At 44.2% G+C, this 23,917-nt stretch overlaps 1 protein-coding gene across 1 annotated transcript in view; it reads right to left on the reverse strand.

Annotated features, from left to right (window-relative positions):
• Nucleotides 1-23,917, reverse strand: part of LOC138336528 (uncharacterized) — a 49,325-nt gene that overhangs the window by 6,619 nt on the left and 18,789 nt on the right. Inside the window, exons 6-7 of the mRNA XM_069286041.1 lie at nt 14,002-14,542; nt 12,856-12,865 (exon numbers count right to left, since the gene is read on the reverse strand). Coding sequence (XP_069142142.1) covers nt 12,856-12,865; nt 14,002-14,542 — 551 coding nt within the window. The remainder of the gene's footprint in view (nt 1-12,855; nt 12,866-14,001; nt 14,543-23,917) is intronic.

Here is a 23,917-nt window from a genome sequence, read left to right on the forward strand (position 1 = left end):
TAGTCCTTTGTTCTATGGCAGTCCTTACCCTTAGTCCTTTGTTCTATGGCAGTCCTTACCCTTAGTCCTTTGTTCTATGGCAGTCCTTACCCTTAGTCCTTTGTTCTATGGCAGTCCTTACCCTTAGCCCTTTGTTCTATGGCAGTCCTTACCCTTAGTCCTTTGTTCTATGGCAGTCCTTACCCTTAGCCCTTTGTTCTATGGCAGTCCTTACCCTTAGCCCTTTGTTCTATGGCAGTCCTTACCCTTAGTCCTTTGTTCTATGGCAGTCCTTACCCTTAGCCTTTGTTCTATGGCAGTCCTTACCCTTAGTCCTTTGTTCTATGGCAGTCCTTACCCTTAGCCTTTGTTCTATGGCAGTCCCTTATCTACCCTTAGTCCTTTGTTCTATGGCAGTCCTTACCCTTAGCCCTTTGTTCTATGGCAGTCCTTACCCTTAGTCCTTTGTTCTATTCTTACCCTTAGCCTTTGTTCTATGGCAGTCCTTACCCTTAGTCCTTTGTTCTATGGCAGTCCTTACCCTTAGCCCTTTGTTCTATGGCAGTCCTTACCCTTAGCCTTTGTTCTATGGCAGTCCTTACCCTTAGTCCTTTGTTCTATGGCAGTCCTTACCCTTAGCCCTTTGTTCTATATGGCAGTCCTTACCCTTAGTCCTTTGTTCTATGGCAGTCCTTACCCTTAGCCCTTTGTTCTATGGCAGTCCTTACCCTTAGCCCTTTGTTCTATGGCAGTCCTTACCCTTAGCCCTTTGTTCTATGGCAGTCCTTACCCTTAGCCCTTTGTTCTATGGCAGTCCTTACCCTTGCCTTTGTTCTATGGCAGTCCTTACCCTTAGCCCTTTGTTCTATGGCAGTCCTTACCCTTAGCCCTTTGTTCTATGGCAGTCCTTACCCTACCTTGTTCTATGGCAGTCCTTACCCTTAGCCCTTTGTTCTATGGCAGTCCTTACCCTTAGCCCTTTGTTCTATGGCAGTCCTTACCCTTAGCCCTTTGTTCTATGGCAGTCCTTACCCTTAGCCTTTTTCTAGCTCTTACCCTTAGCCCTTTGTTCTATGGCAGTCCTTACCCTTAGTCCTTTGTTCTATGGCAGTCCTTACCCTTAGCCTTTGTTCTATGGCAGTCCTTACCCTTAGTCCTTTGTTCTATGGCAGTCCTTACCCTTAGTCCTTTGTTCTATGGCAGTCCTTACCCTTAGCCCTTTGTTCTATGGCAGTCCTTACCCTTAGTCCTTTGTTCTATGGCAGTCCTTACCCTTAGCCCTTTGTTCTATGGCAGTCCTTACCCTTAGTCCTTTGTTCTATGGCAGTCCTTACCCTTAGCCCTTTGTTCTATGGCAGTCCTTACCCTTAGCCCTTTGTTCTATGGCAGTCCTTACCCTTAGCCCTTTGTTCTATGGCAGTCCTTACCCTTAGCCCTTTGTTCTATGGCAGTCCTTACCCTTAGTCCTTTGTTCTATGGCAGTCCTTACCCTTAGCCCTTTGTTCTATGGCAGTCCTTACCCTTAGCCCTTTGTTCTATGGCAGTCCTTACCCTTAGTCCTTTGTTCTATGGCAGTCCTTACCCTTAGTCCTTTGTTCTATGGCAGTCCTTACCCTTAGCCCTTTGTTCTATGGCAGTCCTTACCCTTAGTCCTTTGTTCTATGGCAGTCCTTACCCTTAGCCCTTTGTTCTATGGCAGTCCTTACCCTTAGCCCTTTGTTCTATGGCAGTCCTTACCCTTAGCCCTTTGTTCTATGGCAGTCCTTACCCTTAGCCCTTTGTTCTATGGCAGTCCTTACCCTTAGTCCTTTGTTCTATGGCAGTCCTTACCCTTAGTCCTTTGTTCTATGGCAGTCCTTACCCTTAGTCCTTTGTTCTATGGCAGTCCTTACCCTTAGTCCTTTGTTCTATGGCAGTCCTTACCCTTAGCCCTTTGTTCTATGGCAGTCCTTACCCTTAGCCCTTTGTTCTATGGCAGTCCTTACCCTTAGTCCTTTGTTCTATGGCAGTCCTTACCCTTAGCCCTTTGTTCTATGGCAGTCCTTACCCTTAGCCCTTTGTTCTATGGCAGTCCTTACCCTTAGTCCTTTGTTCTATGGCAGTCCTTACCCTTAGCCCTTTGTTCTATGGCAGTCCTTACCCTTAGTCCTTTGTTCTATGGCAGTCCTTACCCTTAGTCCTTTGTTCTATGGCAGTCCTTACCCTTAGTCCTTTGTTCTATGGCAGTCCTTACCCTTAGCCCTTTGTTCTATGGCAGTCCTTACCCTTAGCCCTTTGTTCTATGGCAGTCCTTACCCTTAGTCCTTTGTTCTATGGCAGTCCTTACCCTTAGTCCTTTGTTCTATGGCAGTCCTTACCCTTAGTCCTTTGTTCTATGGCAGTCCTTACCCTTAGCCCTTTGTTCTATGGCAGTCCTTACCCTTAGTCCTTTGTTCTATGGCAGTCCTTACCCTTAGCCCTTTGTTCTATGGCAGTCCTTACCCTTAGCCCTTTGTTCTATGGCAGTCCTTACCCTTAGCCCTTTGTTCTATGGCAGTCCTTACCCTTAGCCCTTTGTTCTATGGCAGTCCTTACCCTTAGTCCTTTGTTCTATGGCAGTCCTTACCCTTAGTCCTTTGTTCTATGGCAGTCCTTACCCTTAGCCCTTTGTTCTATGGCAGTCCTTACCCTTAGCCCTTTGTTCTATGGCAGTCCTTACCCTTAGCCCTTTGTTCTATGGCAGTCCTTACCCTTAGCCCTTTGTTCTATGGCATTCCTTACCCTTAGCCCTTTGTTCTATGGCATTCCTTACCCTTAGCCCTTTGTTCTATGGCATTCCTTACCCTTAGTCCTTTGTTCTATGGCAGTCCTTACCCTTAGTCCTTTGTTCTATGGCAGTCCTTACCCTTAGCCCTTTGTTCTATGGCAGTCCTTACCCTTAGCCCTTTGTTCTATGGCAGTCCTTACCCTTAGCCCTTTGTTCTATGGCAGTCCTTACCCTTAGCCCTTTGTTCTATGGCAGTCCTTACCCTTAGTCCTTTGTTCTATGGCAGTCCTTACCCTTAGTCCTTTGTTCTATGGCAGTCCTTACCCTTAGTCCTTTGTTCTATGGCAGTCCTTACCCTTAGCCCTTTGTTCTATGGCAGTCCTTACCCTTAGTCCTTTGTTCTATGGCAGTCCTTACCCTTAGTCCTTTGTTCTATGGCAGTCCTTACCCTTAGTCCTTTGTTCTATGGCAGTCCTTACCCTTAGCCCTTTGTTCTATGGCAGTCCTTACCCTTAGCCCTTTGTTCTATGGCAGTCCTTACCCTTAGTCCTTTGTTCTATGGCAGTCCTTACCCTTAGTCCTTTGTTCTATGGCAGTCCTTACCCTTAGTCCTTTGTTCTATGGCAGTCCTTACCCTTAGCCCTTTGTTCTATGGCAGTCCTTACCCTTAGCCTTTGTTCTATGGCAGTCCTTACCCTTAGCCTTTGTTCTATGCAGTCCTTACCCTTAGCCTTTGTTCTATGGCAGTCCTTACCCTTAGTCCTTTGTTCTATGGCAGTCCTTACCCTTAGTCCTTTGTTCTATGGCAGTCCTTACCCTTCCTTTGTTCTATGGCAGTCCTTACCCTTAGCCTTTGTTCTATGGCAGTCCTTCCTTAGCCTTTGTTCTATGGCAGTCCTTACCCTTAGCCCTTTGTTCTATGGCAGTCCTTACCCTTAGCCCTTTGTTCTATGGCAGTCCTTACCCTTAGCCCTTTGTTCTATGGCAGTCCTTACCCTTAGTCCTTTGTTCTATGGCAGTCCTTACCCTTAGTCCTTTGTTCTATGGCAGTCCTTACCCTTAGCCCTTTGTTCTATGGCAGTCCTTACCCTTAGCCCTTTGTTCTATGGCAGTCCTTACCCTTAGTCCTTTGTTCTATGGCAGTCCTTACCCTTAGTCCTTTGTTCTATGGCAGTCCTTACCCTTAGCCCTTTGTTCTATGGCAGTCCTTACCCTTAGTCCTTTGTTCTATGGCAGTCCTTACCCTTAGCCCTTTGTTCTATGGCAGTCCTTACCCTTAGTCCTTTGTTCTATGGCAGTCCTTACCCTTAGTCCTTTGTTCTATGGCAGTCCTTACCCTTAGCCCTTTGTTCTATGGCAGTCCTTCTATGGCAGTCCTTACCCTTCGACCTTTGTTCTATGGCAGTCCTTACCCTTAGCCCTTTGTTCTATGGCAGTCCTTACCCTTAGTCCTTTGTTCTATGGCAGTCCTTACCCTTAGTCCTTTGTTCTATGGCAGTCCTTACCCTTAGCCCTTTGTTCTATGGCAGTCCTTACCCTTAGTCCTTTGTTCTATGGCAGTCCTTACCCTTAGTCCTTTGTTCTATGGCAGTCCTTACCCTTAGTCCTTTGTTCTATGGCAGTCCTTACCCTTAGCCCTTTGTTCTATGGCAGTCCTTACCCTTAGTCCTTTGTTCTATGGCAGTCCTTACCCTTAGCCCTTTGTTCTATGGCAGTCCTTACCCTTAGCCTTTGTTCTATGGCAGTCCTTACCCTTAGCCTCTTTGTTCTATGGCAGTCCTTACCCTTAGCCCTTTGTTCTATGGCAGTCCTTACCCTTAGCCCTTTGTTCTATGGCAGTCCTTACCCTTACCCTTTGTTCTATGGCAGTCCTTACCCTTGCCCTTTGTTCTATGGCAGTCCTTACCCTTAGCCCTTTGTTCTATGGCAGTCCTTACCCTTAGCCCTTTGTTCTATGGCAGTCCTTACCCTTAGCCCTTTGTTCTATGGCAGTCCTTATTTCCCTTAGCCCTTTGTTCTATGGCAGTCCTTACCCTTAGCCCTTTGTTCTATGGCAGTCCTTACCCTTAGCCCTTTGTTCTATGGCAGTCCTTACCCTTAGTCCTTTGTTCTATGGCAGTCCTTACCCTTAGTCCTTTGTTCTATGGCAGTCCTTACCCTTAGTCCTTTGTTCTATGGCAGTCCTTACCCTTAGCCCTTTGTTCTATGGCAGTCCTTACCCTTAGCCCTTTGTTCTATGGCAGTCCTTACCCTTAGTCCTTTGTTCTATGGCAGTCCTTACCCTTAGCCCTTTGTTCTATGGCAGTCCTTACCCTTAGCCCTTTGTTCTATGGCAGTCCTTACCCTTAGCCCTTTGTTCTATGGCAGTCCTTACCCTTAGTCCTTTGTTCTATGGCAGTCCTTACCCTTAGTCCTTTGTTCTATGGCAGTCCTTACCCTTAGTCCTTTGTTCTATGGCAGTCCTTACCCTTAGTCCTTTGTTCTATGGCAGTCCTTACCCTTAGTCCTTTGTTCTATGGCAGTCCTTACCCTTAGCCCTTTGTTCTATGGCAGTCCTTACCCTTAGCCCTTTGTTCTATGGCAGTCCTTACCCTTAGCCCTTTGTTCTATGGCAGTCCTTACCCTTAGTCCTTTGTTCTATGGCAGTCCTTACCCTTAGTCCTTTGTTCTATGGCAGTCCTTACCCTTAGCCCTTTGTTCTATGGCAGTCCTTACCCTTAGTCCTTTGTTCTATGGCAGTCCTTACCCTTAGCCCTTTGTTCTATGGCAGTCCTTACCCTTAGCCCTTTGTTCTATGGCAGTCCTTACCCTTAGCCCTTTGTTCTATGGCAGTCCTTACCCTTAGCCCTTTGTTCTATGGCAGTCCTTACCCTTAGTCCTTTGTTCTATGGCAGTCCTTACCCTTAGTCCTTTGTTCTATGGCAGTCCTTACCCTTAGCCCTTTGTTCTATGGCAGTCCTTACCCTTAGCCCTTTGTTCTATGGCAGTCCTTACCCTTAGCCCTTTGTTCTATGGCAGTCCTTACCCTTAGCCCTTTGTTCTATGGCAGTCCTTACCCTTAGCCCTTTGTTCTATGGCAGTCCTTACCCTTAGTCCTTTGTTCTATGGCAGTCCTTACCCTTAGTCCTTTGTTCTATGGCAGTCCTTACCCTTAGCCCTTTGTTCTATGGCAGTCCTTACCCTTTGCCCTTTGTTCTATGGCAGTCCTTACCCTTAGCCCTTTGTTCTATGGCAGTCCTTACCCTTAGTCCTTTGTTCTATGGCATTCCTTACCCTTAGCCCTTTGTTCTATGGCAGTCCTTACCCTTAGCCCTTTGTTCTATGGCAGTCCTTACCCTTAGCCCTTTGTTCTATGGCAGTCCTTACCCTTAGCCCTTTGTTCTATGGCAGTCCTTCTTACCCTTAGCCCTTTGTTCTATGGCAGTCTTACCTTAGTCCTTTGTTCTATGGCAGTCCTTACCCTTAGTCCTTTGTTCTATGGGATTCCTTACCCTTAGTCCTTTGTTCTATGGCATTCCTTACCCTTAGTCCTTTGTTCTATGGCATTCCTTACCCTTAGTCCTTTGTTCTATGGCAGTCCTTACCCTTAGTCCTTTGTTCTATGGCAGTCCTTACCCTTAGCCCTTTGTTCTATGGCAGTCCTTACCCTTAGTCCTTTGTTCTATGGCAGTCCTTACCCTTAGTCCTTTGTTCTATGGCAGTCCTTACCCTTAGCCCTTTGTTCTATGGCAGTCCTTACCCTTAGCCCTTTGTTCTATGGCAGTCCTTACCCTTAGTCCTTTGTTCTATGGCAGTCCTTACCCTTGCCCTTTGTTCTATGGCAGTCCTTACCCTTAGTCCTTTGTTCTATGGCAGTCCTTACCCTTAGTCCTTTGTTCTATGGCAGTCCTTACCCTTAGCCCTTTGTTCTATGGCAGTCCTTACCCTTAGCCCTTTGTTCTATGGCAGTCCTTACCCTTAGTCCTTTGTTCTATGGCAGTCCTTACCCTTAGCCCTTTGTTCTATGGCAGTCCTTACCCTTAGCCCTTTGTTCTATGGCAGTCCTTACCCTTAGCCCTTTGTTCTATGGCAGTCCTTACCCTTAGTCCTTTGTTCTATGGCAGTCCTTACCCTTAGCCCTTTGTTCTATGGCAGTCCTTACCCTTAGCCCTTTGTTCTATGGCAGTCCTTACCCTTAGTCCTTTGTTCTATGGCAGTCCTTACCCTTAGTCCTTTGTTCTATGGCAGTCCTTACCCTTAGCCCTTTGTTCTATGGCAGTCCTTACCCTTAGCCCTTTGTTCTATGGCAGTCCTTACCCTTAGCCCTTTGTTCTATGGCAGTCCTTACCCTTAGCCCTTTGTTCTATGGCAGTCCTTACCCTTAGTCCTTTGTTCTATGGCAGTCCTTACCCTTAGTCCTTTGTTCTATGGCAGTCCTTACCCTTAGTCCTTTGTTCTATGGCAGTCCTTATCCTCCCTTTGTTCTATGGCAGTCCTTACCCTTAGCCCTTTGTTCTATGGCAGTCCTTACCCTTAGCCCTTTGTTCTATGGCAGTCCTTACCCTTAGCCCTTTGTTCTATGGCAGTCCTTACCCTTAGTCCTTTGTTCTATGGCAGTCCTTACCCTTAGCCCTTTGTTCTATGGCAGTCCTTACCCTTAGCCCTTTGTTCTATGGCAGTCCTTACCCTTAGCCCTTTGTTCTATGGCAGTCCTTACCCTTAGTCCTTTGTTCTATGGCAGTCCTTACCCTTAGCCCTTTGTTCTATGGCAGTCCTTACCCTTAGTCCTTTGTTCTATGGCAGTCCTTACCCTTAGTCCTTTGTTCTATGGCAGTCCTTACCCTTAGTCCTTTGTTCTATGGCAGTCCTTACCCTTCGCCCTTTGTTCTATGGCAGTCCTTACCCTTAGTCCTTTGTTCTATGGCAGTCCTTACCCTTAGTCCTTTGTTCTATGGCAGTCCTTACCCTTCGCCCTTTGTTCTATGGCAGTCCTTACCCTTAGTCCTTTGTTCTATGGCAGTCCTTACCCTTAGTCCTTTGTTCTATGGCAGTCCTTACCCTTGCCTTTGTTCTATGGCAGTCCTTACCCTTAGCCCTTTGTTCTATGGCAGTCCTTACCCTTAGTCCTTTGTTCTATGGCAGTCCTTACCCTTAGCCCTTTGTTCTATGGCAGTCCTTACCCTTAGTCCTTTGTTCTATGGCAGTCCTTACCCTTAGCCCTTTGTTCTATGGCAGTCCTTACCCTTAGCCCTTTGTTCTATGGCAGTCCTTACCCTTAGTCCTTTGTTCTATGGCAGTCCTTACCCTTAGCCCTTTGTTCTATGGCAGTCCTTACCCTTAGCCCTTTGTTCTATGGCAGTCCTTACCCTTAGCCCTTTGTTCTATGGCAGTCCTTACCCTTAGCCCTTTGTTCTATGGCAGTCCTTACCCTTCGCCCTTTGTTCTATGGCAGTCCTTACCCTTAGTCCTTTGTTCTATGGCAGTCCTTACCCTTAGTCCTTTGTTCTATGGCAGTCCTTACCCTTAGCCCTTTGTTCTATGGCAGTCCTTACCCTTAGCCCTTTGTTCTATGGCAGTCCTTACCCTTAGTCCTTTGTTCTATGGCAGTCCTTACCCTTAGTCCTTTGTTCTATGGCAGTCCTTACCCTTAGTCCTTTGTTCTATGGCAGTCCTTACCCTTAGCCCTTTGTTCTATGGCAGTCCTTACCCTTAGCCCTTTGTTCTATGGCAGTCCTTACCCTTAGCCCTTTGTTCTATGGCAGTCCTTACCCTTAGTCCTTTGTTCTATGGCAGTCTTTACCCTTAGCCCTTTGTTCTATGGCAGTCCTTACCCTTAGTCCTTTGTTCTATGGCAGTCCTTACCCTTAGCCCTTTGTTCTATGGCAGTCCTTACCCTTAGCCCTTTGTTCTATGGCAGTCCTTACCCTTAGCCCTTTGTTCTATGGCAGTCCTTACCCTTAGCCCTTTGTTCTATGGCAGTCCTTACCCTTAGCCCTTTGTTCTATGGCAGTCCTTACCCTTAGTCCTTTGTTCTATGGCAGTCCTTACCCTTCGCCCTTTGTTCTATGGCAGTCCTTACCCTTAGCCCTTTGTTCTATGGCAGTCCTTACCCTTAGCCCTTTGTTCTATGGCAGTCCTTACCCTTAGTCCTTTGTTTCTATGGCAGTCCTTACCCTTAGTCCTTTGTTCTATGGCAGTCCTTACCCTTAGCCCTTTGTTCTATGGCAGTCCTTACCCTTAGTCCTTTGTTCTATGGCAGTCCTTACCCTTAGTCCTTTGTTCTATGGCAGTCCTTACCCTTAGCCCTTTGTTCTATGGCAGTCCTTACCCTTAGTCCTTTGTTCTATGGCAGTCCTTACCCTTAGTCCTTTGTTCTATGGCAGTCCTTACCCTTAGTCCTTTGTTCTATGGCAGTCCTTACCCTTAGTCCTTTGTTCTATGGCAGTCCTTACCCTTAGCCCTTTGTTCTATGGCAGTCCTTACCCTTCGCCCTTTGTTCTATGGCAGTCCTTACCCTTAGCCCTTTGTTCTATGGCAGTCCTTACCCTTAGTCCTTTGTTCTATGGCAGTCCTTACCCTTAGTCCTTTGTTCTATGGCAGTCCTTACCCTTAGTCTTTGTTCTATGGCAGTCCTTACCCTTAGCCTTTGTTCTATGGCAGTCCTTACCTTTGTTCTATGGCAGTCCTTACCCTTAGTCCTTTGTTCTATGGCAGTCCTTACCCTTAGTCCCTTTGTTCTATGGCAGTCCTTACCCTTAGTCCTTTGTTCTATGGCAGTCCTTACCCTTAGTCCTTTGTTCTATGGCAGTCCTTACCCTTAGCCCTTTGTTCTATGGCAGTCCTTACCCTTAGCCTTTGTTCTATGGCAGTCCTTACCCTTAGTCCTTTGTTCTATGGCAGTCCTTACCCTTAGCCTTTGTTCTATGGCAGTCCTTACCCTTGCCTTTGTTCTATGGCAGTCCTTACCCTTAGCCCTTTGTTCTATGGCAGTCCTTACCCCTTAGTCCCTTTGTTCTATGGCAGTCCTTACCCTTAGCCCTTTGTTCTATGGCAGTCCTTACCCTTAGCCCTTTGTTCTATGGCAGTCCTTACCCTTAGCCCTTTGTTCTATGGCAGTCCTTACCCTTAGTCCTTTGTTCTATGGCAGTCCTTACCCTTAGTCCTTTGTTCTATGGCAGTCCTTACCCTTAGCCCTTTGTTCTATGGCAGTCCTTACCCTTAGCCCTTTGTTCTATGGCAGTCCTTACCCTTAGCCCTTTGTTCTATGGCAGTCCTTACCCTTAGCCTTTGTTCTATGGCAGTCCTTACCCTTAGCCCTTTGTTCTATGGCAGTCCTTACCCTTAGCCCTTTGTTCTATGGCAGTCCTTACCCTTAGCCCTTTGTTCTATGGCAGTCCTTACCCTTAGTCCTTTGTTCTATGGCAGTCCTTACCCTTAGCCCTTTGTTCTATGGCAGTCCTTACCCTTAGCCCTTTGTTCTATGGCAGTCCTTACCCTTAGCCCTTTGTTCTATGGCAGTCCTTACCCCTTATGGCAGTCCTTACCCTTAGCCTTTGTTCTATGGCAGTCCTTACCCTTAGTCCTTTGTTCTATGGCAGTCCTTACCCTTAGCCCTTTGTTCTATGGCAGTCCTTACCCTTAGCCCTTTGTTCTATGGCAGTCCTTACCCTTAGCCCTTTGTTCTATGGCAGTCCTTACCCTTAGTCCTTTGTTCTATGGCAGTCCTTACCCTTAGCCCTTTGTTCTATGGCAGTCCTTACCCTTAGCCCTTTGTTCTATGGCAGTCCTTACCCTTAGCCCTTTGTTCTATGGCAGTCCTTACCCTTAGTCCTTTGTTCTATGGCAGTCCTTACCCTTAGCCCTTTGTTCTATGGCAGTCCTTACCCTTAGTCCTTTGTTCTATGGCAGTCCTTACCCTTAGTCCCTTTGTTCTATGGCAGTCCTTACCCTTAGCCCTTTGTTCTATGGCAGTCCTTACCCTTGTCCTTTGTTCTATGGCAGTCCTTACCCTTAGTCCTTTGTTCTATGGCAGTCCTTACCCTTAGTCCTTTGTTCTATGGCAGTCCTTACCCTTAGTCCTTTGTTCTATGGCAGTCCTTACCCTTAGTCCTTTGTTCTATGGCAGTCCTTACCCTTAGCCCTTTGTTCTATGGCAGTCCTTACCCTTACCCTTAGTCCTTTGTTCTATGGCAGTCCTTACCCTTAGTCCTTTGTTCTATGGCAGTCCTTACCCTTCGCCCTTTGTTCTATGGCAGTCCTTACCCTTAGCCCTTTGTTCTATGGCAGTCCTTACCCTTAGTCCTTTGTTCTATGGCAGTCCTTACCCTTAGTCCTTTGTTCTATGGCAGTCCTTACCCTTAGTCCTTTGTTCTATGGCAGTCCTTACCCTTAGCCCTTTGTTCTATGGCAGTCCTTACCCTTAGTCCTTTGTTCTATGGCAGTCCTTACCCTTAGCCCTTTGTTCTATGGCATGTCCTTACCCTTAGCCCTTTGTTCTATGGCAGTCCTTACCCTTAGTCCTTTGTTCTATGGCAGTCCTTACCCTTAGCCCTTTGTTCTATGGCAGTCCTTACCCTTACCCTATGGCAGTCCTTACCCCCTTTGTTCTATGGCAGTCCTTACCCTTAGCCCTTTGTTCTATGGCAGTCCTTACCCTTAGCCCTTTGTTCTATGGCAGTCCTTACCCTTAGTCCCTTTGTTCTATGGCAGTCCTTACCCTTAGTCCCTTTGTTCTATGGCAGTCCTTACCCTTCGCCCTTTGTTCTATGGCAGTCCTTACCCTTAGTCCTTTGTTCTATGGCAGTCCTTACCCTTAGTACCTTTGTTCTATGGCAGTCCTTACCCTTACCTTTGTTCTATGGCAGTCCTTTTGTTCTTTGTTCTAATGGCAGTCCTTACCCTTAGTCCTTTGTTCTTATGGCAGTCCCTTTGCCCTTTGTTCTATGGCAGTCCTTACCCTTAGCCCTTTGTTCTATGGCAGTCCTTACCCTTAGTCCTTTGTTCTATGGCAGTCCTTACCCTTAGTCCTTTGTTCTATGGCAGTCCTTACCCTTAGTCCTTTGTTCTATGGCATCTCCTTACCCTTAGTCCTTTGTTCTATGGCAGTCCTTACCCTTAGCCCTTTGTTCTATGGCAGTCCTTTACCCCTTCGGTCCTTTGTTCTATGGCAGTCCTTACCCTTAGTCCTTTGTTCTATGAGCAGTCCCTTACCCTTAGTTCCTTTGTTCTATGGCAGTCCCTTACCCTTAGTCCTTTGTTCTATGGCAGTCCTTACCCTTAGACCCTTTGTTCTAATGGCAGTCGCCTTAATACCCTTAGCCCTTTGTTCTATGGCAGACCTTACCCCTTAGTGCCCTTTGTTCTATGGACAGTCCTTACCCTTGATCCTTGTTTCTATGGCAGTCTTACCCTTAGCCCTTTGTTCTATGGCAGTCCCTTAACCCTTAGACCCTTTGTTCTATGGCAGTCCTTACCCTTAGTCCTTTGTTCTATGGCAGTCCTTACCCTTAGTCCTTTGTTCTATGGCAGTCCTTACCCTTAGTCCTTTGTTCTATGGCAGTCCTTAACCTTAGTCCTTTGTTCTATGGCAGTCCTTACCCTTAGTCCTTTGTTCTATGGCAGTTGTTACCCTTAGCTTTTGTTACTATGGCAGTCCTTTACCCTTAGCCCTTTGTTCTATGGCATGTCCTTACCCTTCGGCCCTTTGTTTCTATGGCAGTCCCTTACCCCTTTGTCCCTTTGTTCTATGGCAGTCCTTACCACTTTAGTCCCTTTGTTCTATGGCAGTCCTTACCCTTAGTCCTTTGTTCTATGGCAGTCCTTACCCTTTAGTCGTCCTTAGTTCTATGGCAGTCCTTAACCCTTAGTCCTTTTTGTTCTATGGCAGTCTTTAAACCCTTAGCCCTTTTGTTCTATGGAAGTCCTTACCCTTAGCCCTTTGTTCTATGGCAGTCCTTACCCTTCGCCCCTTGTGTTCTATGGGCAGTCCTTACCCTTAGCCCTTTGTTCTATGGCAGTCCTTACCCTTCGCCCTTTGTTTATGGCAGTTCCTTACCCTTAGCCCCTTTGTTCTATGGCAGTCCTTACCCTTTCGCCCTTTGTTCTATGGCAGGTCCTTCACCCATAGCCCTTTGTTCTATGGCAGTCCTTACCCTTAGCCCTCTGTTTAATGGCAGTCCTTACCCTTACGCCTATTGTTCTAATTGCAGTCCTTTACCCTTAGTCCTTTGTTCTATGGCAGCTCCTGTACCCTTAGCCCTTTGTTCTATGTGCAGTCCTTACCCTTAGTCTTGTTCTAGGGTAGTACCTTTTGTTTTATGGCAGTCCTTACCCCATAGCGTCCATTGTTCTGATGGCAGGTCCTTACCCTTAGTCCACTTTGTATCTAAATGGCAGTCCATAACCCATCGGCCCATGTGTTTTTCTATGCAAGTCCTTAACCCTTAGCCCTTTGGTTCTTTGGCAGTCCTTACCCTTAGTCCTTTGTTCTATGGCAGTCCTTACCCTAAGTCCTTTGTTCTATGGCAGTCCTCTACACCTTAGTCCTTTACTTCTATGTCAAGACCTTACCCTTATGCCTTTCATCTATTTCAGTATCTTTTGTTCTATGGTTACGGACATTCTTTATAGACGTTCGCGTCAATGAAGAATGTCCGTCCGTGTTTTATCTATGACTTCATAAACTCAAAAGATATTGAGAATAATGCTTTTGATTTAATTTGATTAACTCAATCAGATATTAATTAGACATTCATTTCTGCAATTTTACTTACTTTAATTTTAAGATAAAACAAATTAAGTTGTGGCGCATTGATATCTTATCCAATAGGATAATATCCCACGAAAACGTTCTGTATATAATTATACGTCATTATAGTTTTACATTTTATAGTCATTATATTTGAAGTACAATTCGTTCGGTCTATGGAAAAATAACCTCAAAGATCTAACTAATAGAAATTAGTGTAACATATGAAATCAAATTATATGGTAATATGCAAGAAATAACGACATGTAAGCCTGAATCCGGGGATAAGGAAAATAATATAGCACATGGGTATACCAGAATTTTATATATATTTTTTTCCATTATGCATGCACATTGTATGTCTCTAAAACTAATAATTTGCGAAATTTACCAAAGAGAAAATAACATTATTCATGCTAGTTCTGCATGTCTAATGCGACCGGCAGATTTCCTGGTGACATAAGTCCTAAAATTGATACAAAGATATTATACAAAATTTCCCGTAAGAATTGAAACCCAATTATGATAGAGGATGTCTGTGTTGACTCACCTGTCGAACACTGGTGGGCTATAACTGTTTTGTAATTTAGGGGTTGGGCCGTCACACGTATTAGAATTCCGGTCGATCTCTTTGAGTGGCAGTTTGGGATCCTCTCTGTCCGTTTCTGGAAATGTTCCACTTTTAGGTCTGGTTTTAACGCAGATCGAGGGTAAAGTGATCATATCTGGTTCCCGACCACTTTCTTTGTTATGCGATCTACTAGCACTCGGTGACGCCATCCCACCTTTGTCTTGAGGATGTTTGACTGGACTTTGAGGTCGCCAATCTGAAGACCAGAAGATTCTTGTCTTATCCGTTTCACCTTCCTCTTTCTCCGCCGATCTCACATTGCTACTATCAACTGTCTGCCGACTGGTATCTGGTGAATCTGTGCCTTCCTTCTCTACATGGTGTACATGTGTTTGATCGGGCGTTAGTTGTTGGCTAGTATGGTTGGTTTCCACATGACTCTCTATTAGGACTTCTTTATCGTTAAGGTCACTTAGGGTGACTTCTTGTTCTGTTCCATCATTCACCAAGCTTTCAGAATCTAAGAGAAAAAAAACCTCTAATATTAAAATACTAGATATCGGTAATTTAAAGCCTTGGAAATTACATTTTAAAATTCCAAACTCTTAATAAAATAGTTGAAGTTAATTAATACGTGAGTTTATCCTCTGGAGTTGGTATGAGGTACTATAGATCGTTAAACACTCCACAACCAGTTCATTACTCAGTATAACATTTTAATCCAAACTACACCCGATGGGATCTTAATAGCATTCGATATAAAGCCATGCAATTGAAAACGGGATTTTGATAATGTTATTTTAAACAAAGATATTGGCTATGTTAACCGAGGCGTGCATACACTTCAGTGTTGAAGAATTGACATTTACGTAAGTGATTTATGATCACCAGTCTCGAGAGAAAATCTTTACTCAACCTCTATAACAAATGTTTATTCGATAGATCTATAGTTCATATACACAATATATAGGTATCTGAGTAAAAGCAATCCTAAATAAATTTTTTAGAAAAAGTAATTTCAGTAAGCTCATTTTGTTATACACACATGTCTTTATAAACTACGCATTGGTTATATATTTCAAAGGTCAATCAGTTTTATAGGAAGAAATGACAGATGTAGAAATATTGCATCACTTCAAACATTAATCGTCGAGATAAAATCGCCAACTGTAACATTGATATATATGTTATGTTGAAACCATCATGCAGTTTAAAACTGGGCTAAAATCTGTGTTCTGACATTCTCCACAACCTAATGAAAGCAATCAGAAGAAAGCACTTACCTGCATGCCGTATAATCATGGACACTTACTAATGACTTGTGTGTAACGTGAAATACCGTGCACCTGGCCGTCATTAAATACATCTAGTTTAATGCCCGAACAGGACCATCTTACGCTCATTGTTGACGGATTACACTAATGAGATAATCCGCATTATTCAACATGTCGATTCCATTCAACTGTTGTCATTTAGTGCTAAAAGTGGGAGAACTAAGAGGCGATTACCTTTGGGATAGGACCATGCAATGCCTATATATAAAGCCTTGTTAGTTCAAACATTATTTACATGGAATTAATCCTATAAATCATTAAGATATGAAAATATCCCTGTCTTGTGGTTTTACAGATTTGTTTTAAATAGATAAATTCAATAGAAGTTTGTTGTTTGCGTTGAAAGATTTCTTAATCCACGGAAGGAAATGCTTTTCACTGAGATCGTCAAGCTTACCATACTATATCTATCATCAATCCCGACTTTATATATGTAAAGTCATTGAGTCAAGAACATACTAGGTAAGTACATACACACCAACGTCAACTTGAGGAGACATGATATATCATTACGGCGTAACCACATTGGTACAAACAGACCAAACAACACGACGTCAACGTACACGAAAGATACACCAACACATAGTGTCAACAGACCAAACAACACGACGTCAACGTACACGTAAGATACACCAACACATAGTGTCAACAGACCAAACAACACGACGTCAACGTACACGTAAAACACACCAAAACATAGTGTCAACAGACCAAACAACACGACGTCAACGTACACGTAAGACACACCAAAACATAGTGTCAACAGACCAAACAACACGACGTCAACGTACACGTAAGACACACCAAAACATAGTGTCAACAGACCAAACAACACGACGTCAACGTACACGTAAGACACACCAAAACATAGTATCAACAGACAACCAAACAACACGACGTCAACGTACACGCAAGACACACCAAAACATAGGGTCAACAGACTAAACAACACGACGTCAACATACATGTAACACACACCAAATCATAGTGTCAACAGACCAAACAACACGACGTCAACGTACACGTAAGACACACCAAATCATAGTGTCAACAGACCAAACAACACGACGTCAACGTACACGTAAGACACACCAAATCATAGTGTCAACAGACCAAACAACACGATGTCAACGTACACGTAAGACACACTTAAACATAGTGTCAACAGACCAAACAACACGACGTCAACGTACACGTAAGACACACCAAATCATAGTGTCAACAGACTAAATAACACGACGTCAACGTAACATGTAAGACACGCCAAATCAGTGTCAATAGACCAAACAACACGACGTCAACGTACATGTAAGACACACCAAAACATAGTGCCAACAGACCAAACAACACGACGTCAACGTACACGTAAGACACACCAAAACAAAGTGTCAACAGACCAAACAACACGACGTCAACGTACACGTAAGACACGCCAAATCATAGTGTCAACAGACCAAACAACACGAGGTCAACGTACATGTAAGGCACACCAAATCATAGTGTCAACAGACTAAATAACACGACGTCAACGTACACGTAAGACACGCCAAAATCATAGTGTCAACAGACCAAACAACACGACGTCAACGTACACGTAAGACACACCAAATCATAGTGTCAACAGACCAAACAACACGACGTCAACGTACACGTAAGACACACCAAATCATAGTATCAACAGACCAAACAACACGACGTCAACGTACACGTAAGACACACCAAATCATAGTATCAACAGACCAAACAACACGACGTCAACGTACACGTAAGGACACACCAAATCATAGTGTCAACAGACCAAACAACACGACGTCAACGTACACATAAGACACACTTAATCAAGTGTCAATAGACCAAACAACACGACGTCAACGTACATGTAAGGCACACCAAATCATAGTGTCAACAGATTAAATAACACGACGTCAACGTACACGTAAAACACGCCAAATCATAGTGTCAACAGACTAAACAACACGACGTCAACGTACATGTAAGACACACCAAATCATAGTGTCAACAGACCAAAAAAACACGACGTCAACGTACACGTAAGACACACCAAATCATAGTGTCAACAGACCAAACAACACGACGTCAACGTACACGTAAGACACACCAAATCATAGTGTCAACAGACTAAATAACACGACGTCAACGTACACGTAAGACACACCAAATCATAGTGTCAACAGTCTAAATAACACGACGTCAACGTACATGTAAGACACGCCAAATCATAGTGTCAACAGACCAAACAACACGACGTCAACGTACATGTAAGACACACCAAAACATAGTGTCAACAGACCAAACAACACGACGTCAACGTACACGTAAGACACACCAAAACAAAGTGTCAACAGACCAAACAAACACGACGTCAACGTACACGTAAGACACGCCAAATCATAGTGTCAACAGACCAAACAACACGACGTCAACGTACATGTAAGGCACACCAAATCATAGTGTCAACAGACTAAATAACACGACGTCAACGTACACGTAAGACACGTCAAATCATAGTGTCAACAGACCAAACAACACGAGGTCAACGTACATGTAAGGCACACCAAATCATAGTGTCAACAGACTAAATAACACGACGTCAACGTACACGTAAGACACGCCAAATCATAGTGTCAACAGACCAAACAACACGACGTCAACGTACACGTAAGGCACACCAAATCATAGTGTCAACAGACTAAATAACACGACGTCAACGTACACGTAAGACACGCCAAATCATAGTGTCAACAGACCAAACAACACGACGTCAACGTACATGTAAGACACACCAAAACATAGTGTCAACAGACCAAACAACACGACGTCAACGTACACGTAAGACACACCAAATCATAGTGTCAACAGACCAAACAACACGACGTCAACGTACACGTAAGACACGCCAAATCATAGTGTCAACAGACCAAACAACACGACGTCAACGTACACGTACACGTAAGACACACCAAATCATAGTGTCAACAGACCAAACAACACGACGTCAACGTACACGTAAGACACACCAAATCATAGTGTCAACAGACTAAATAACACGACGTCAACGTACACGTAAGACACGCCAAATCATAGTGTCAACAGACCAAACAACACGACGTCAACGTACACGTAAGACACACTTAAACATAGTGTCAACAGACCAAACAACACGACGTCAACGTACACGTAAGACACACCAAATCATAGTGTCAACAGACTAAATAACACGACGTCAACGTACACGTAAGACACGCCAAATCATAGTGTCAACAGACCAAACAACACGACGTCAACGTACACGTAAGGCACACCAAATCATAGTGTCAACAGACTAAATAACACGACGTCAACGTACACGTAAGACACGCCAAATCATAGTGTCAACAGACCAAACAACACGACGTCAACGTACATGTAAGACACACCAAATCATAGTGTCAACAGACCAAACAACACGACGTCAACGTACACGTAAGACACGCCAAATCATAGTGTCAACAGACCAAACAACACGACGTCAACGTACACGTAAGACACGCCAAATCATAGTGTCAACAGACCAAACAACACGACGTCAACGTACACGTAAGACACACCAAATCATAGTGTCAACAGACCAAAAACAACACGACGTCAACGTACACGTAAGACACACCAAATCATAGTGTCAACAGACTAAATAACACGACGTCAACGTACACGTAAGACACACCAAATCATAGTGTCAACAGACCAAACAACACGACGTCAACGTACACGTAAGACACACTTAAACATAGTGTCAACAGACCAAACAACACGACGTCAACGTACACGTAAGACACACCAAATCATAGTGTCAACAGTCTAAATAACACGACGTCAACGTACATGTAAGACACGCCAAATCATAGTGTAAACAGACCAAACAACACGACGTCAACGTACATGTAAGACACACCAAAACATAGTGTCAACAGACCAAACAACACGACGTCAACGTACACGTAAGACACACCAAAACAAAGTGTCAACAGACCAAACAACACGACGTCAACGTACACGTAAGACACACCAAATCATAGTGTCAACAGACCAAACAACACGACGTCAACGTACATGTAAGGCACACCAAATCATAGTGTCAACAGACTAAATAACACGACGTCAACGTACACGTAAGACACGCCAAATCATAGTGTCAACAGACCAAACAACACGACGTCAACGTACACGTAAGACACACCAAATCATAGTGTCAACAGACTAAATAACACGACGTCAACGTACACGTAAGACACGCCAAATCATAGTGTCAACAGACCAAACAACACGACGTCAACGTACATGTAAGACACACCAAAACATAGTGTCAACAGACCAAACAACACGACGTCAACGTACACGTAAGACACACCAAAACATAGTGTCAACAGACCAAACAACACGACGTCAACATACATGTAAGACACACCAAATCATAGTGTCAACAGACCAAACAACACGACGTCAACGTACACGTAAGACACACCAAATCATAGTGTCAACAGACCAAACAACACGACGTCAACGTACATGTAAGACACGCCAAATCATAGTGTCAACAGACCAAACAACACGACGTCAACGTACACGTAAGGCACACCAAATCATAGTGTCAACAGACTAAATAACACGACGTCAACGTACACGTAAGACACGCCAAATCATAGTGTCAACAGACCAAACAACACGACGTCAACGTACACGTAAGACACGCCAAATCATAGTGTCAACAGACCAAACAACACGACGTCAACGTACACGTAAGACACACCAAATCATAGTGTCAACAGACCAAACAACACGACGTCAACGTACACGTAAGACACACCAAATCATAGTGTCAACAGACCAAACAACACGACGTCAACGTACACGTAAGACACACCAAAACATAGTGTCAACAGACCAAACAACACGACGTCAACGTACACGTAAGACACACCAAAACATAGTGTCAACAGACCAAACAACACGACGTCAACGTACATGTAAGACACACCAAATCATAGTGTCAACAGACCAAACAACACGACGTCAACGTACACGTAAGACACACCAAATCATAGTGTCAACAGACCAAACAACACGACGTCAACGTACACGTAAAACACACCAAAACATAGTGTCAACAGACCAAACAACACGACGTCAACGTACACGTAAGACACACCAAATCATAGTGTCAACAGACCAAACAACACGACGTCAACGTACACGTAAGACACACCAAAACAAAGTGTCAACAGACCAAACAACACGACGTCAACGTACACGTAAGACACACCAAAACATAGTGTCAACAGACCAAACAACACGACGTCAACGTACACGTAAGACACACCCAAAACATAGGGTCAACAGACTAAACAACACGACGTCAACGTACACGTAAGACACACCAAATCATAGTGTCAACAGACCAAACAACACGACGTCAACGTACACGTAAGACACACCAAATCATAGTGTCAACAGACCAAACAACACGACGTCAACGTACACGTAAGACACACCAAATCATAGTGTCAACAGACCAAACAACACGACGTCAACGTACACGTAAGACACACCAAATCATAGTGTCAACAGACCAAACAACACGACGTCAACGTACACGTAAGACACACCAAATCATAGTGTCAACAGACCAAACAACACAACACGACGTCAACGTACACGTAAGGCACACCAAATCATAGTGTCAACAGATTAAATAACACGACGTCAACGTACACGTAAAACACGCCAAATCATAGTGTCAACAGACTAAACAACACGACGTCAACGTACATGTAAGACACACCAAATCATAGTGTCAACAGACCAAAAAACACGACGTCAACGTACACGTAAGACACACCAAATCATAGTGTCAACAGACCAAACAACACGACGTCAACGTACACGTAAGACACACCAAATCATAGTGTCAACAGACTAAATAACACGACGTCAACGTACATGTAAGACACGCCAAATCATAGTGTCAACAGACCAAACAACACGACGTCAACGTACACGTAAGACACACTTAAACATAGTGTCAACAGACCAAACAACACGACGTCAACGTACACGTAAGACACACCAAATCATAGTGTCAACAGTCTAAATAACACGACGTCAACGTACATGTAAGACACGCCAAATCATAGTGTAAACAGACCAAACAACACGACGTCAACGTACATGTAAGACACACCAAAACATAGTGTCAACAGACCAAACAACACGACGTCAACGTACACGTAAGACACACCAAAACAAAGTGTCAACAGACCAAACAACACGACGTCAACGTACACGTAAGACACGCCAAATCATAGTGTCAACAGACCAAACAACACGACGTCAACGTACATGTAAGGCACACCAAATCATAGTGTCAACAGACTAAATAACACGACGTCAACGTACACGTAAGACACGCCAAATCATAGTGTCAACAGACCAAACAACACGACGTCAACGTACACGTAAGGCACACCAAATCATAGTGTCAACAGACTAAATAACACGACGTCAACGTACACGTAAGACACGCCAAATCATAGTGTCAACAGACCAAACAACACGACGTCAACGTACACGTAAGACACACACCAAATCATAGTGTCAACAGACTAAATAACACGACGTCAACGTACACGTAAAACACGCCAAATCATAGTGTCAACAGACTAAACAACACGACGTCAACGTACATGTAAGACACACCAAATCATAGTGTCAACAGACCAAAAAACACGACGTCAACGTACACGTAAGCCACACCAAAACATAGTGTCAATAGACCAAACAACACGACGTCAACGTACACGTAAGACACGCCAAATCATAGTGTCAACAGACCAAACAACACGACGTCAACGTACACGTAAGACACACCAAATCATAGTGTCAACAGACCAAACAACACGACGTCAACGTACACGTAAGACACACCAAATCATAGTGTCAACAGACTAAATAACACGACGTCAACGTACATGTAAGACACGCCAAATCATAGTGTCAACAGTCCAAACAACACGACGTCAACGTACACGTAAGACACACTTAAACATAGTGTCAACAGACCAAACAACACGACGTCAACGTACACGTAAGACACACCAAATCATAGTGTCAACAGTCTAAATAACACGACGTCAACGTACATGTAAGACACGCTAAATCATAGTGTAAACAGACCAAACAACACGACGTCAACGTACATGTAAGACACACCAAAACATAGTGTCAACAGACCAAACAACACGACGTCAACGTACACGTAAGACACACACCAAAACAAAGTGTCAACAGACCAAACAACACGACGTCAACGTACACGTAAGACACACTTAAACATAGTGTCAACAGACCAAACAACACGACGCAACGTACATGTAAGGCACACCAAATCATAGTGTCAACAGACTAAATAACACGACGTCAACGTACACGTAAGACACGACAAATCATAGTGTCAACAGACCAAACAACACGACGTCAACGTACACGTAAGGCACACCAAATCATAGTGTCAACAGACTAAATAACACGACGTCAACGTACACGTAAGATACGCCAAATCATAGTGTCAACAGACCAAACAACACGACGTCAACGTACATGTAAGACACACCAAACCATAGTGTCAACAGACCAAACAACACGACGTCAACGTACACGTAAGACACACCAAAACATAGTGTCAACAGACCAAATAACACGACGTCAACGTACACGTAAGACACACCAAAACATAGTGTCAACAGACCAAACAACACGACGTCAACATACATGTAAGACACACCAAATGATAGTGTCAACAGACCAAACAACACGACGTCAACGTACACGTAAGACACACCAAATCATAGTGTCAACAGACCAAACAACACGACGTCAACGTACACGTAAGACACGCCAAATCATAGTGTCAACAGACCAAACAACACGACGTCAACGTACACGTAAGGCACACCAAATCATAGTGTCAACAGACTAAATAACACGACGTCAACGTACACGTAAGATACGCCAAATCATAGTGTCAACAGACCAAACAACACGACGTCAACGTACACGTAAGACACGCCAAATCATAGTGTCAACAGACCAAACAACACGACGTCAACGTACACGTAAGGCACACCAAATCATAGTGTCAACAGACTAAATAACACGACGTCAACGTACACGTAAGATACGCCAAATCATAGTGTCAACAGACCAAACAACACGACGTCAACGTACATGTAAGACACACCAAACCATAGTGTCAATAGACCAAACAACACGACGTCAACGTACACGTAAGACACACCAAAACATAGTGTCAACAGACCAAACAACACGACGTCAACGTACATGTAAGACACACCAAATCATAGTGTCAACAGACCAAACAACACGACGTCAACGTACACGTAAGACACACCAAATCATAGTGTCAACAGACCAAGCAACACGACGTCAACGTACACGTAAGACACGCCAAATCATAGTGTCAACAGACCAAACAACACGACGTCAAC

The sequence above is a fragment of the Argopecten irradians genome, chromosome 12, assembly GCF_041381155.1.
Source record: "Argopecten irradians isolate NY chromosome 12, Ai_NY, whole genome shotgun sequence".
In the NCBI taxonomy this organism is placed as follows: Eukaryota; Metazoa; Mollusca; class Bivalvia; order Pectinida; family Pectinidae; genus Argopecten; species Argopecten irradians.